At 36.4% G+C, this 16,219-nt stretch overlaps 1 protein-coding gene across 1 annotated transcript; it reads right to left on the reverse strand.

Moving 5' to 3' along the window:
• Positions 1 to 1,942: 1,942 nt before the first annotated feature.
• On the reverse strand, positions 1,943 to 15,781 carry LOC139733871 (reticulon-4-interacting protein 1 homolog, mitochondrial-like). The gene is made up of 8 exons (XM_071644672.1): positions 15,685 to 15,781; positions 13,097 to 13,407; positions 11,966 to 12,070; positions 10,899 to 11,095; positions 9,797 to 9,982; positions 3,061 to 3,238; positions 2,586 to 2,678; positions 1,943 to 2,077 (listed from the first exon to the last, which is right to left on the reverse strand). The coding sequence occupies exons 1-8, from the start codon at positions 15,779 to 15,781 to the stop codon at positions 1,952 to 1,954; spliced, it is 1,293 nt and encodes a 430-aa protein (XP_071500773.1). The 3' UTR covers positions 1,943 to 1,951.
• Positions 15,782 to 16,219: the final 438 nt, after the last annotated feature.

The raw sequence follows: 16,219 nt of genomic DNA on the forward strand, positions 1-16,219 counted from the left end.
GAACTCTGAAGATCTACAGCCATGTGTCTAATGTCAAATTTCTTTCTAAAGTGCTATAAAGGATTGTAGCTGCACGTCTTCATTACCATCTCGAGGATCGCCATCTTCATGAGCCACACCAGTCATCCTACAGAAAGCATCATGGAACATAGATAGCTTTATTAAGGGTACATAATAATATCCTTCAAGCCTTATAAACCAAACAGGATGCGTTTCTGGTGCTAATTGATGAATCTTTGGCCTCTGCCACCTTCGACGACGACATCTTGCATCAGCGACTTTCATCTACAGGCATTGAAGGTTGTGCCTTATCCTGTTCAGAGTTGTTCATGAGTGGCTAATCAAGCACGTGGGAAGATCCGTACGTCTTCGACACTCGACGGCGTGCTCCAAGAATCAGTGGTCCGTCTCTCTTCATTATTTAGGCCTGCTCTGGCCGTTTTAGGAGATAACGAGATCACCTGGTGTCTACATCCACTTGTGAAGATGATGTCCAACTTTACATCCTATGTAATCCTTTAGACCTTGAAAATGTGATATTCAATGCTTAACGTCTTTAGTTGAAAAGGTGTTTAACAGACCTGAGATTATTGATGTGCTTAAGAATGACTTTTTGGTGATTTTCTCAAAGTATCAAAACATTGATTAACAATGGCGTTAATTTTTTTTTTTTTGTAATTCAGATGTGCTCAAACAGCAAGTTATCTTGACATCCTACCTTGGAGTGTTCTTTCATAACAATAATGACTGAACTTTTTTTTTTCACACAAAAAAGAAGCAAATATGTCAATACATTTATTTCAGATACAATTGACAATGTCAATACATTTTATTGTCCCCTGTGTAGCATCAGTAATATGAGGAAGGTATGGTTAGCTTAAACGGTTATCATTAGGATTCATGCATTTATAATTTTTCAAGTTCAAATCTATTTAGTTTTTCACAATGAAATAATACACAAACGTAAATATCACTTTAGTCAGTTACAAAACTAATTCATGTTACAACAATCATTGAAAACTTGCTGTACAGATAGGCCTAAATTGCAATGGTTGCTGAGGTAAGGAAAGTGAGATAATTTTTTGTTGTTAGTTGTATCGAAGACGTGTGAAAGGGACCCCATTACACTCGTTTTGAAAAGGTTGCATTGTGTTTTTCACAAAAACAAACAAACAAACAAACAAATATACAAACGTGCAGTATATAGCTCAGTGACACAAACTATAGTTGTTGTATAGATGTTATAAATACAGATGGCGCAACATAAATTCTTTGTACTTATCCATGCCGAGTACACCTTTCGTAAAGAATCAAATGTAATCAGAATATTCATCTACTTCAGTGAAAACGCAGTTTCTCTTTTATTGTTTGAAAGGGATGTTTTGTGCATGGATATGAAGATGAGTTCACAATGTACATTTTAAGTCATTAACTTTCGTTCAGTAAACAAGCTTTTACATGCTTATGACCGGACCTGAAAGATGGTTGTTTGCAACATACCTTCATCTGTGTGTTACCTGGACATTCAGAATAGCTTTCATCATAAACATGTATGGTTTGTCAATATTTTTGTTTAAAAAATGCTGTATAGTTCATACACTTAGATATCCTTTAAAAAATTTACTGCTAACCAATATTTTTATTTGTAAAACATTCCCCTTATTATTTTCATACTTTTAATGATCATTTTGTAAAATTGAGGGTCACTGGGAATTCACGTTACTGTTCATCTTTTATACTCCCGATATCCTAAGGTTTTTGTACGGTGAACTGGAATTGGGAATAAGCGCAGAAACAAAATACTTCAATAAAACATTATTCTGACCAAAGTTCTATTAACATTTACAGTTACTTTGATTTACAGGTTGTGATACTGAAACCATCTAAACCACATTTACGGCAAGTATAAAGTTTTACGATACTCCTTAACGCGTGTGTCCTGTCAATGAATTCACGATGACGTTACAGCATGGGGCATGACGACGACTGTTTTTCCCCGGGCATGTCCCCGCCTTGTGAATTCGAGGGCCTCGTTGGTCGACTCGAAGTTGAACTCCCGTTGCACCACCGGCTTAATCTGCATAGGGTTATCACAGAAGAGAAACAACAACAACAACTACAGCAAATGTTTGAAGAGGTGGCCTAGTTTTGTGGATTTTGTGGATTTTTTTGTGCGATAATGAGAAACCTCTAATGAAATATGAAAGAGCATAAAATTCTAAGAGGAATTCAAAGTGTATTTAATAAAATTTGGTTTGGAAATGGCTGAGATATTCCAAACAAATCGATCCTAAAAACACGGTAATGGGAACCACCTTTTATAAGGATTGTTTTGTCTTCTTTTGTTTTGGATATTTCAGCCATTTCATTTTTCATCAAAATAAACTATCAATTCCTCATAGAATTCTTCAACATTTCACAGAGTGATTTTTTAAGTATCTCGCAAAAAGTTCCAAGCTGAATTTTCACCTCAACCAACATTATACCGTCATTTCAACATATCCCCCCCCCCCACATAAGTAGGCGTTGTACTGTAACCCCTGGCAAAGAGGAACACGTAGTAAAGCAAGACAACCAATTCTTACCTTGCCTTCATCCACAAGTGTCGATACTTGTTCCAGGGCGCTGCCGTTTGGTTGATTGAAGGAAATCATGAAGTTCCGCCCAGTCAAAAAGTTCTGTAGTAATGGTTGGTAATGATTCCGAACAAAACCAAACCAAACAAAAATGCATCTGTAATATTCCAGCTGAAAACTGTATCTTTATATAAAAACAAACTGTTGAGTAATGCAAAAGTTGATATCCTTAGGGACAAAAACCCTTGGTATTTTTAAGATTTACTCTGACAGTATTCTGCTGATTCAATCGTTTGATCCGCTGAAAAATTTCGTAGATTGAAGGGAATATAGCTATAAAATCATAACTATTTTCACTCTCTACGTTCATGAACAATGATCTTGTTTCAAATCAGCTCATCACCCCAACATCAGATGTTGTTTTTTTTTCGTTTTCGTTTGTTTTGCTTCCCTTTCGTACTTCCTGTTTGTCTCCTTTGCTCACCTGTAATTTCCAAGCAAAGATCAATGAGATATTCTTGAGCGTGCCGAGAATCTTGCCGTACTTGTCGAAGTTTGCAACAAACGGGACGACGATGGTGACAGCACGCCCTCCCTCGACCAAAACCGAGCGCGAAAGCTGGTAGAAAGCTGGTCCCAGTGTGACAAATACTACATCGAATCTTTATTGGACCATTGTCGTGTGAGGAAAAGTAATGTGGATATGATAAGAGGAATGGTAAGACAAAGATCAATTTCAACATTTGCATAATATAATAACCTGAGACAGGTAGCAAAGACGTTGGTAGCAACTCCGTGCTCCAGTGGCAGCCATGATACCAACGATTGATTTGAGATCCCAATGAACAGAATGTTGTTAAATTCTTGAAAATGTATAATGTGAATTGGCTTGATGTGGAGAGGAAAACCTGCTGGAAAGAACGCAAAATCTAACAGTGTGAGAAACACAGTGTGACACAATATGAACACAGTGTGGAATCTATTCACACTGTTAAATTCGAGCGTTTTGACAATGTGAACACATTGTAAAGCATCAATTCACAGTATGACACAGGACATTACCATGTGAACACTCTGTGAAAACCCAACCACAGTGTGAAATCATCTCCACATTGTTAAATTCGAACGTTTTCACTAAGTCAACTATGTGACCACACTCTGAACACACTGTGAGACATTGTGTTCTTTCTAGTGGGCGCATTTCATCGTGTTCTTGTTTTATCATCATCGCGAGGGGTGATATTTGATTGGATTTGATAGCACTGATTTCCCACGGGAAAACATATTCCCTGTAAAATTGTTTAAAAAATCATATCAAATATGCATAATTTACTAACCATGACGGATTACAATGATTTCAGTTCAGTTCAGTTTTTATTTCTGCATTTCAAAATCAATACAAATCAACAAATCAACAAAATACTTACATAGTCATTTACACAGCTAATATTCGTAACGTTTGGATCTTACATACATTTTCTTTTCTTTTTTTCAAGAACGAATATCATATATGAAAGGAAGCAATAGGAAATGATAAAAATGAAATGCAGGGGACCATCATCATAAGCTAAGCTTGACGAGGATGATGGCCCCAGGTAAAGAGATACATAAAGAAAATCTTGCCACTCACTGAGTGGGGGGTAATTGTGCAATGGGCTCAACGAAGAGATACATAAAGAAAATCTTGCCACTCACTGAGTGGGAAGTAATTGTGCGAAGGGCGTGCGGTGCAGTGCGGTGTGCATTGTGTTGGGATGAATCTTGGTTTGTACGTTGAGTGTTATTTTGTGTATCAGTGTGATGAGGTGAATGTTACTTCAGTTATGGCCGTGAACTCATTGTTTAGGGTGTTTGTTGACCAGGTGGTATGAATATTTATGTGTCAGAAGTATACTGGATTATGAGGGTGTTTTTTAGTTCTCGTTTGAAAATGTTCAACGACGTACGTTGTTTTAAATTAGGGGGTAAAGAATTCCAAATATCTGGTCCATTGTGCTTTAATGATTTTTGAGCTAAAATGATTCTGGGGTTTTCGAGATGGTAATCGGACGACTGACGTGTTGGATATGAATGAACGGTGAAATTTGGAGTGAAGAAGCCATCAAAAATTTTTGGAAGACAATTAAATGTATATTTATACATACAAACAGCAGTTTGAAAGGCGTGAAGATCCTCAATTTTCAATGTTTTTAGTTGACGAAATAGGGAATTGGATGGGGATAAGTAACGGGAATTGGTAATCAAACGTACAGCACGTTTTTGGAGAGTAAAAATTGGATTAATTTTAGTTGAGCCACAGTTTCCCCAAGCGATATTGCAGTATGTGATATGTGGTAAGATCAATGCATTGTATAGAATAGTCAGGGAATTTTGAGAAATGAAGTTTTTCAGTCGATATAAAATTCCTACAGTTCTTGAGACAGACGTGTGGATATTATGAATGTGATCGTTCCAAGTTAAACTCGAGTCAATTGTGATTCCTAAGAATTTAGTAAATCTTACTTCAGTTAAAGATAATCCATCAATATTGATATTATAACTGCTGTTAATGTTCTGTGAAGCAGTAGGTTTGAAACGTATAAAATTTGTTTTAGAGACATTAAGGGATAATTTATTACATATAAACCATCGGGAGACTTTGTCTATTTCCGTGTTCAGAGTATTAAACAGTGTTTCAAGGTTCTCATGGGAGTAAAAAATATTAGTATCATCCGCAAAAAGTATAAATTTAAGAGTTTTTGATGTATTTATTATATCATTAATATATACAAGGAACAGTAGGGGGCCAAGAATTGATCCCTGGGGAACACCACATACAATATTAGAATTCGGAGATTTAGATGACTTAAATAGTACATATTGCTTTCTGTTGGATAAATAATCAATAATCCAAGAAAGTGCTAAACCACGAATACCATATCTTTTTAATTTGTAAATTAATATATCATGATCTATGGTATCAAAAGCCTTTGATAAATCCATGAAAATTCCTATAAAATGTTTTTTATTTGCAAAAGATTCAGTAATCTTATCTAACAATTGAATTATAGCTAAATCGGTAGAATGGCCCTTTCTAAATCCAAACTGATTAGGTATAAGTAGGTCATTTACATGAAGAAAAATGTACAGGCGTTTATGAGTAATTTTTCCAGAATTTTAGAAATACTAGGTAATAACGATATTGGTCTATAATTTGTTAAAAGAGAAGGGTCGTCTTTTCTTTTGAAGATTGGAACTACTTTCGCAATTTTTAATGAGTTTGGGCATATTCCAGAAGACAGTGAAAGATTGAAAATGTAAGATAAAGGTGTGGTTATTTGTTTGATGATTTTCTTCAGTATATAAACACTTATTTCATCATGGCCACTAGATCTACTTGGCTTTAATCTGTTAACAATCTCCAATATTTCTTCCTCATCTGTTGGGGTAAAGAAAAGGGATTTGTCGCAGTTTGGTGGAAGAAATTCAGTAAAGTTTGAATGAACATGTTTGTTTTTTATTTTTGAAGCTAATTGGGGGCCAATATTTACGAAGTATGAGTTAAAAGCATCAGATATTTCATCAGGGTTTATGAGTTCTTTGTTGTCATTATAAAAAACGGACGATGTTTCCTTATTATTTTTACCTGTTATTTCATATATAGTTTCCCATAAACCATTTACGTTATCCTTTTGATTATCAAACTTATCAGAATAATACATTTTACGAGAAATACGAATCAAAATACTGAGTATATTTCTATACTTTTTGTAATCTGTAAAATGTTTTGTATTGTGGGTAGTAATCGCCAGTTTATACAATTTATTACGGGTTTTTATTGAATTGATGATTCCCTTTGTAATCCAGGGATGTTTGTTCTTTCTGCGTGTTTTTTTTCTTAACTAAAGGAATGTTTTTTTCGATAATAATATAAAAGTTTATCTAGGAAAATATCATAAGCTTTATCGGCGTTATTTTGAAGATACACTTCTTGCCATTCTTCCTTCACTAAATCAAGATTAAGTAATTCAATATTCTCGTCTGATTCTTTTCTGTACATTATCGGCCTGGGTTTTGAAATACTTTTGACGTTTTCAGAATAACGAAGAATAATGAATATCGGTAAATGATCAGATATATCATAATATAAAATACCATTAATGAATTTATTTACAGAAAAATTATTAGAAAAAATATTATCCAACAAGGTTTTAGATGTTTGGGATATTCTTGTTGGGTTATCAATATGGGAATGGAAAGCATATGAAAAAAGAATAGTTTTTAATTTTACCGCTAAAGTATCTATTTTCGTCATGTCAATATTATAGTCGCCCATAATATAAATTTCCTTATTTTCTTGTGTAATCGTGTTGAGGCATTCATCAAAATTTTCTAAAAACATTTCGGTTTTATGATTTGGTGGCCTGTATATAACACCAATTATCTTATTTTTCATTTTATCATTAATGATTTCCACAAACAAGCTTTCACAACCTTCAATATGAATATCAGTTCTTATTTTCACTCGCAGTTCGTTATATATATATAGGGCTACCCCTCCCCCTCTACCTCTCTTACGATCAGAGCGAAATATTTTATATCTATCAAGGCTAAACAAATTTGGAGACGTGTGCCCTAGCCAAGTTTCAGTTATACCGATTGCGGAAAAGGGAAAATTTTGTAAAGAAAGAAGAAGTAGTTCAAATGAATCAAAATTTTTGTTTAAGCTTCTAGCATTCCAGTGGAATAAGCTAAAATCTTTAATGGGGTTATAATTAGTGTCATCATTCCTATTTGTGGAATTACTACGGGAATTATTAACATGACTTGCAGTGGAATCAAGTGAAGATTTGAACATATTATTGAAATCCGAAATAGTGTAGTATTTACTGTGATTACTTATGATACCCTGGTCAGGATGATCGTTGTTATGAGTCATGAGGATTTGAGTGCAAAGTTGAGAATGGTTGTTCTGGGGCCATGTATTTTGTGTAGTACCATGCAATGTTGATGACAACTTCAGGTACAGTGGCCACAATAATTTGGTAATATGAAGGCTACATGTGAAGTATTACAATTTATTGTCATTTTTATGGATGATTCTGCTACACCAATGATGCCCTTCCTTGTGAGTTGCAAACACCTTTATCTCTAATTTACTATAAGAACTGATCTTTTTCATATGAATACTGCAGGAATACATGATGTAATACTCACTTATTATTATCTATACCCATTATTATTATTTACCCATTCATCCACACAGCCTCTTCATTACAGATATTCACAAAATGTATAAAGACAACCTCAATCTCCATTTTGATAGAATATTCAACCTAACGCAGTAACTGTAGAAACCACGCTTCACTTGTTTTTGTTTTATTTATGCATTTACATAATAATAAATTGCTTGTCAGGTGTTTAATGATATTACATAATTATGTTCGTCTCGCTTTTCATTGTACATACTTTATTACGCTTGACACAGGGTCCTTTTATGATTGTTGCTTGAGTGGTATTTTTGAGCTATATGTGACCCTGCACCACAAAACAAACAAAAGGTCACCAGAAATGGATTTTTAGTTAAGGACAGATTCTGAAAGAACAGAATCTAACCTTTAAAATGATGTATAACTCAATTCAAATGGATACTCCTAACCTATATAAATACTGCAAAGAAAGCACACACTCTGGAAAGTGTGAACTGAGAAAAGAGGCTCTGAAGTATAGGGTCTATTCAAGTGCTTAATCTTCACTAAGCCGTGCTACTTGTGCCATGAATGGGACAAAAACATGATGTTAACCACGGTAGCACCAGCAATTAAGAGATTATCAAATTAAGCTGAAATTGAGCATGGTCTATTACCACATTCTTATCATGATAAATGTCAACTTTCTGAGCAGTAGCGTTATCCTGTCAAAAGTTATTAGAGTTGAAAGTGAAGAGGGTGCAAAGAATTTTCAAGAAATGAAAGGGGCCTCTCAGAAAAACCTGATTACAATACTCTACCAGAAAAAGGGAATGTAGAAAAACTGCCGAAAACCCTCTTTGCAATTCAATTTATGATCCCAAACTCAAGAATAATGTAAAAGAAGAACAGCTATTTCAGAAAATATGGAAAACTCAAGATTGACTCGGTTCACCCATTTCACCTTTCTTGAGTCCTTACGTAAAATCAAGGGGTGCGACTTTATGTTTGTTTTGTGATGCACGGTCACATATGAAGTATAAGAAGACGCAATTTGTAAATGACTAATTATCTTCAAGATGGAGCGAAAACGTGATAAAATATTGCTTCCATTGGCTATGTTCTGTACCTGAGGCAAAACTGGAGAATGATATACAAACATGTCGACCAAATAATATGTACGGTTGCCGGTGAAATGCTATGTTCGGCTTCTACGACGAATATTTTCATGTTAAGTAGTGAAACTTGACCTAAATTGGGCAAAACTTCGATTTTGAATTGTAAGGATCCACCAATTTTTGCAAAACAGTTCTCGAACAATTATTGTTATGAATGCACAAATGAGAGAGAACTGATGTATGGGAAGTTGTGAGGTGAGGACACTATCAACTCACTTATTTTCCCTATTCATATTGACTGCAGCTCAAGAAGTGTCTTGCAAAAATTACAGAAACTTCACATTTTCAAAAGTTCCTTGAATTCTACTTTAACTAACTACTTTTTGAATACTTCTTTAACTAACATTTAGCTGATACGGATCGCCAATTTAAAGGGGGCCTCCAGACGATTTTCATAATTTCACATCATGTAGTACATAAATCGTCAGCTCCCTGCAGAGATTTGGGGAATCTATTGTGGTCCTTGAACAGAGAAACAATACTTTGAAAAATCCTTAACAAATTACACTGAGCAGTCTGGATGATATAGGAGCCTCACACATTTCAGAAATGTAGCAGTGTAATTCCATTTTGTAGAATGTATGCATACCTTTTTCTTTTGTTCTGCTTCCTTGAGCCCCAACTCATGCATTCTTATGGTGAGGCTGCCATGCCATCATCCTTGTTTATTGCAATTTGTCGCGAATTTTGAAAACATTCTTATTCCTCAACCCAATATTCTGAAAATCCGTACTCGGTACTGTATAACCAATTTATACCTGTTCGCATGGAAAAGTCTAAAAAATCACCCGGAGGTCTCCTTTTAGCACAAAGCGCCTATTAAAGTTGAAGCGCATTCTTTCCTCCTCCTTGATTATGACATCATGACTATTACCTCTCTCTTAGGGACAATGCCTCCTCAAGGTTGTCCGTGACGTAATCGATGACGTCGTCTGCACCAAGGCTCATCGCCATAGGGACGCCGTCGGTAGCACAAGTTGTTGTCACGTGACCACCCCAAGTCTTGACTAACTGGATAGCAAAGGAACCAACACCTCCTGTTCCCGCCAATATCAACACCCTGTTCAAAAATAAAAATGAAGTGTAATTCCTGCTGTAGTACAGCTGCTTCAAAGAACAGAAATTTCATCATATATGCAAAACACAGGTGATATTTCACTACACATTTTCTTAAGATTATATATATGATTTTGTATGATATTATATATATATATATATACATGGTAATTGACACATGGTACATAATTTCCTATAATCTTTAGATTTTGCCTCTTATTCCGCAAGGATATTGATAGATCGATATATCTTCACATGAAATAATATAACATATTATGTGGTATAAATCATTTGTAAAAACATGTACCTGCTGACGCAGGAATTCCTAATTTCACTAAAATCTAGACTTAACATTCGTTAAAAAAATGTTCTAATGTGACACAAGTGACACAAACAAGTAAAAAAAAAGATCAGTCTTTTCTAAACACAATATGAAATAAAAGTTTCGACACAGGGGCAAGGATTACTTTGCAATATAGTCTGACAATTTAAGAGGGTTAAGTTAAAACATAATGTGTACATAATATTGTAGATAATAACATATCAGAAAGTTCCTACATTCTGGCCAAGAAAATAGGCAATCACACAAGACCAGGACTGACTTTCAATATCAATTCCAAATGACTTCGAATTTGTTATTAAGCTGTTTATCATAAACAATGATAATCTTATATCATTGATTTTATTCTTCTAATAAGTATTTGAGCAACCGGTAAGTTTTGTTTAGTGATAACGTTAGCAGAGTAAAGATCATTTTCAGACTCTTGTTTAGGGTTAGAGTTTGGGTTAGGGCAATGTTTAGGCTCAGGATTGAGGATTAGGGTTAGGGTCAGGGGAAGGTTCTGGGATAATTACCCAGGGGGTAATTGCCCGGGACCCAATATTATGTACAATACATCCCAGACAAGGAGATTCGTTACCTTTTACCCGCAGTAGACTCGGGTCCCAGACCACATTTCTCGACTAGTGCGCTCCATGTAGTAGTTGCGACATATGGCAGTGACGCGGCGGATGAGTGGTTCAGGGTGCGTGGTTTCCTAGCAACCATGTACTCCTTGGCCAATACCAACTCGGCAAATGTACCGGGGGTGTCTGCAGCACCGAGGGCCAGGTACACCTGTCAAGAGACGATACAAACAAGCAAACAAACTAACAAGCTCTCGTGTACATTTCTTACCACACTGTTGAGCCTGATGTTCTTACATTGTTACAAATGGAATGTTTTTATTATTCAAGAAGCACACATTTTCTCTTGAACACATGTTATACACAATTAACTTCCTTTAATGCAAAGTGCTTATATATCCACTCATATACACTAGCGCATACACACACATATGCACACACACGCCCTAAATAAGGTGCACACGCAGAACGACCAAGATAATTGGAAGGACCCCACCCGCTCAGGAAATCCCACAAAACAACAACAACAACAATAACAACAACTTCGACCTTTCAGTTTCTGTATCTTCCAACTTTCTACTCTCAATTTCACTAATCTCATCTCTTCACCCGTGAACGGTGCAACGAGCAAATTACAGGAAATCGGAAAGTAGAGTGAGTGTCACTTTATGAAGTTAAAGGGATCGTACAGTTTTGGTTGAGACCTAATTTCAGGTTTCTAACATTTTTGGTGAGATAATGAGAAACCTCTTATGAAATATGAAAGAGCATGTAATTTTACGAGGAATTCAACGTTTATTTGATGAAAATTGGTTTTGAAATGGCTGAGATATCCAAAAAAGAGCGATTCTAATAAAGTGTGGGACCCACACTTTATTACGATCGCTTTGTTTTACTCTGTTTTTGGATGTTTCATTCATTCCACACCCGATTTTCATCAAATAAACTTTGAATTCCTCTTAAAATGGTATGCTCTGTACCATATTATAAGTGTTTTCTTGGTATCTCGCAAAAAGTTAAAAGCCCAATTCTCATCTCCACTAATACTGTATTAAAAACTACGCATGTCTTTTTTCCTCACCTCATCACTGACCTGAAACTTAGTGACGGATGAACCAACCGCTACGACAACTCCAGAGCAGTCCCGACCGAGAACGAATGGAAGTTCGGCTCCGCCATATGGCAACTAGGTGCAATGCATATATTATGGACGATGTTTATCAAAAATTTGATAAAATAGTTGTAAGGAGCATTTGTTGTGACTTGTGATGAAAATGGAATATATATATATATATATATATATATATATATATATGCATAATGAGGTGGAGAAAAGGATACAGAGAGAGAGAGAGGGGGGGGGGGGAGCTGACGATATCATATAGAGAGAGATGGATAGGGAGAGATATGGTAACCGCCGATATGGAACGATTAAATTCTTTGATTTTCTGCAGAGTTTATGAAATACATGTACATTCCATTATAGCGATAGCTGCACAGTGTGTCTCGAGTATAATTACATGTAATAAGTACAGTCATAAAGTTCGGGAAGGAAATTACATGCTGGCACAGTGAGCAAGACCTACCTCCCTGGTAAGACATTTCTGTGGAATATCCCGCTTACATCACAAATTTATATAGATGTTCGTTCTTACACTGTATCTTCTCCTTTGGTAAAAAGGAAAGATTCACATTAGTTTGCAATCAGATTTACTCATTTGATATTACAAGGAATAGTATACTTTTGGTTAAGATGGGAATTCAGCTTTTAATTTTATTAGAAAGCACTTGTAGAATATTAAAGAGCATACAATTCTAAAAAGAATCTAAAGTTTATCTCATGAAAATCGATTTTGAAACAGCTTTGATATAAAAAAAAAACGAAGTAAAACAAAGCAATCCAAATAAAAGGTGGGTCGCACCTTTTATTTGGATTGCTTTGCTTTGGAAATCTCAGCCATTCAAAATCAATTTTCATGAAATAAACTTTTAAATTCCTCTTAAAATCACATGTTCTTACATATTTCATGAGAGGTTTTTAATCATCTCAAAAAAATATTCATTGGAAAACGTCGGAAACCTCAAGATCTACACCTCTACCGAAACTGTACCATATCTTTGAGCCCCATCTCAACCAAAACTACACCATTCCTTTGATAATCTTGAGAGCTATTCGAGCGTCAAATGCTTGTCTATATAACATAATCCTTGCCTGCCGTCGAGCGCGTTGTCTGTCAAACTCAGAACGCGCGAATCCCGAGATGAGGAGATGGTCGATGGAATTAACGGACGCGGCGCGCACGCTAACAAGAATGTCATCGGGGTTGACGATTTTCGGGCGAGGATGTTCAGTTTGCAGCTCAACGGCGCTGGCTCCATACTCTCGAAAGATCTGCGCCCTCATTGTCGCCGTGGATGAAAAATACACTCCTCTTGGTTTCCTTGTCGGTTTGGCATTAGATAGTTTGTACAGGCAAGCGGCTGTCACTACTTGGACCCCGGCCTTCCAGGCAAATTTTGTAACTGTAATTGAAAAGCATTATAATAAATCGGAGATGAGTCTCGGGCAACTACCGATGGGCAATTACCCAAACCCTTCTACTGACCCTAACACTAATCCTAATCCTTAAAGGTAGGGGATACCTTTTACAGACCTCCCAAAATGCAGCAAAACATTAAATATGAACCTCAGGGGACTTGTTTAGGCCACTGCTGAGAAATTTGGAAGTCAACAGTTATCTAGAATTTGAATAATGCACAAAACTCAACTATTCAGTAGTTCTGTGTGTCAGCCACACTTATGCCTTTTTTGTTGCAGTCTTCTGTATCTTTTATCTATAAACACAAATCTAAAAGTATAAGAGCTGATGTAATAACATATAGAGTGTGTGGCAAGAATGTTTATAGAAATGTTTGTAAGTTTTGATGAACTTTCTTCACAAAATATACATGATGGACACACATGCAGTGCATGGGTCTGCAAAGGTAGCCTAGTAATGTACTGGAATTTACGGTGAGCCCCGAAAAAAAATCAATTCAAAATCTAACGGTCAATAAAAGTGTACTAAATGTTACCTTCCACTTTCAATACTTTATGGGAGTTTCTAAAATGATACTCTCTTCAATATACCACTGTATTTATACAACTCTTCATTTAAGGCATGCAAATGGGATTCCCTACCTTTAACGTAATCCTAACCCTATTACCTAAACTCTAACCTTAAACCTTACTCTAACCCTAATCTTTACTCTATAACTTTATTACTAACCAGTATTAAGCCGGGGGTGCCCTCGCTGGTAAATTGCCCTGATATGATCGGGGATATCACAAAACATTGATGCCGCGACACATTTCGACTTGTACGTTGCAAATATAGGCATTAAAAAAAAAAAGAATTTGATTTTGTCTAGGTCTCTTCTTGCATGTGTAAAGGGGTAGAGAGAGAGACACACACACAAGGAGATAGAGAGATGAAGAGAGAGAGCGAGAGAGAGAGAGAGAGAGAGAAGCGTACCATGTTCTTTACGCAGTATTATTATTTTTTCCCGCAGTACACCCTTCAATCGAAAGACAATTTAATGCCGTAAGCGCACTATGTGAAGAGCGATAGAATTTGCATCGGAATTATTGCTGGTGGGGTTTGCCATTATGGGGCTAGCCAAAGAATATACACGTATACATGATACATCTGCCTTCTGTTGGGTTTAAGAGACTTTCCGGCAACAAACAAATATCAATCCATACCCTATCATTTGTACATTATTTATATTGTTTGTTTTGCTTGTTTGTTTTTTTGGTTGCATAAAAAAAAAAAGATATTTCTAAAAAATGTGTAACCTATTATCACATTTTGATCAAAACAGTAAAGGGACTGTCCGCATGTGGATACGTCTGGAAATAACACCATTAGTATGATTACGATATGAAACTGACTCATACCATGACTAAGACACCGTTAAATAATGTTTTCTCCATCACCAAAGCCATTGCAATTGCGAAAAGGTTATTTAGACGGCAGTTTCTTTGACGTGTTAAAGCTGAGATATATAGTATCTATACATTCGAATTATGTCTTAACCCAAAGGTGATATCAAGAATATGTAAATTCACTTTGAACACAATATTATTCATTTTACTTGGTGTATTGCTCAAAACTCGATAGAGAAATGTCCTGCAGCAGTGGAATTGTTGTCTTGATAATTGTCTTACCAAAGCCATATGTCCTTGACAATCCAAGTGGATTAAACACTGTGTACTCTTTGCTTTTAAGGCACTGCAACGTGCGCTTCCATTTGTACAATAACGTCTCATAGTTTAAGTTAACAAACATGTTAACGTTAATGTACACGAATGAATACAATGTATTCTCTAACGTTAATGTAAGTGAATGAATACAATGCATTCTCTAACCTGTTCTGTCACTCCCGGTTAGTCCACCTACACAATATCCCTGGTAGGCCTACGCACAGAGACAACTATCCCACGTAAGCGCGCCCACTCATTATGACATATCAATAGTGCACTATCAAACTGGGTTATTTGGAATGGAAAAAAAACCCCGCAATGTTGACGAGCGTTTGTTCTATTACATGTTAAGAGAAAGTATCACTCTGATACTTTTGACTACTGATAATCTCAATAGACCCTACTTAAAGTTTGCACCGAGATGGTGATTGCACGTGTGTGTGTCTATGTATGCAGTGGGGTGGGTGTGACTGGGGGTGAGAGTGAAACGAGCAATAGCTGCTGCTTCTGTTGAAGAAACATTAATATCAAAGGAAGATACATCGTTTGCTTACTGTGTATGGTTCCACACCGAACACCATCCTGGGGAAAGACGAAGATCGCAAGCGGAGATACCAGCAGAACACAGACTAGCAGCGGCTGCGAAGCCATCGTATGTACTTTGACATCCAAAGGATACAGAGACTATGGGCGTCTTGTCACGTTTTATGAATTCATATAATACTATGACTCTATACCATTAACTAATAGCACGTGACTCGATCCTACTGAGAGAGAGAGCAATTTTACGTCCACACTTGTCTCACGTCGTCGGGATAACAGGAAGGAGCTCAGAAGAGGGCATATACCTAGCTGTCGGTTGAAATGTGTAACGGTGTGTGTCTCGTCTCCAGGTGTGTGTGTGTGTGTGTGTGTGTGTGTGTGTGTGTGTGTGCGTTTGTGTGTCTGTGTCTGTGTCTGTGTCTGTGTGTACGTGTGTTTATGTGTGATCACACAAAGCTAATACTGGTGGAAACGAAAAGACAAATAGCCATCAGATGACCCCGGGGGTCGAGCGTAATATTAAGGACCCCTAGGTCCAACCAAGTG

This window comes from Diadema antillarum, unplaced genomic scaffold, assembly GCF_040938485.1.
Source record: "Diadema antillarum isolate AM-2024a unplaced genomic scaffold, OU_Dant_1.0 seq00000501_RagTag, whole genome shotgun sequence".
In the NCBI taxonomy this organism is placed as follows: Eukaryota; Metazoa; Echinodermata; class Echinoidea; order Diadematoida; family Diadematidae; genus Diadema; species Diadema antillarum.

Excerpts from the sequence above, each read along its gene's own strand:
- LOC139733871 (XM_071644672.1), bottom strand. The coding sequence starts at position 15,781 with ATGGCTTCGCAGCCGCTGCTAGTCTGTGTTCTGCTGGTATCTCCGCTT. Across the intron at positions 12,071-13,096 it reads GACAACGCGCTCGACGGCAG|TTGCCATATGGCGGAGCCGA; the intron begins GCAAGGATTATG and ends CATTGCACCTAG. Across the intron at positions 9,983-10,898 it reads GAGTCTACTGCGGGTAAAAG|GGTGTTGATATTGGCGGGAA; the intron begins GTAACGAATCTC and ends ATTTTTGAACAG.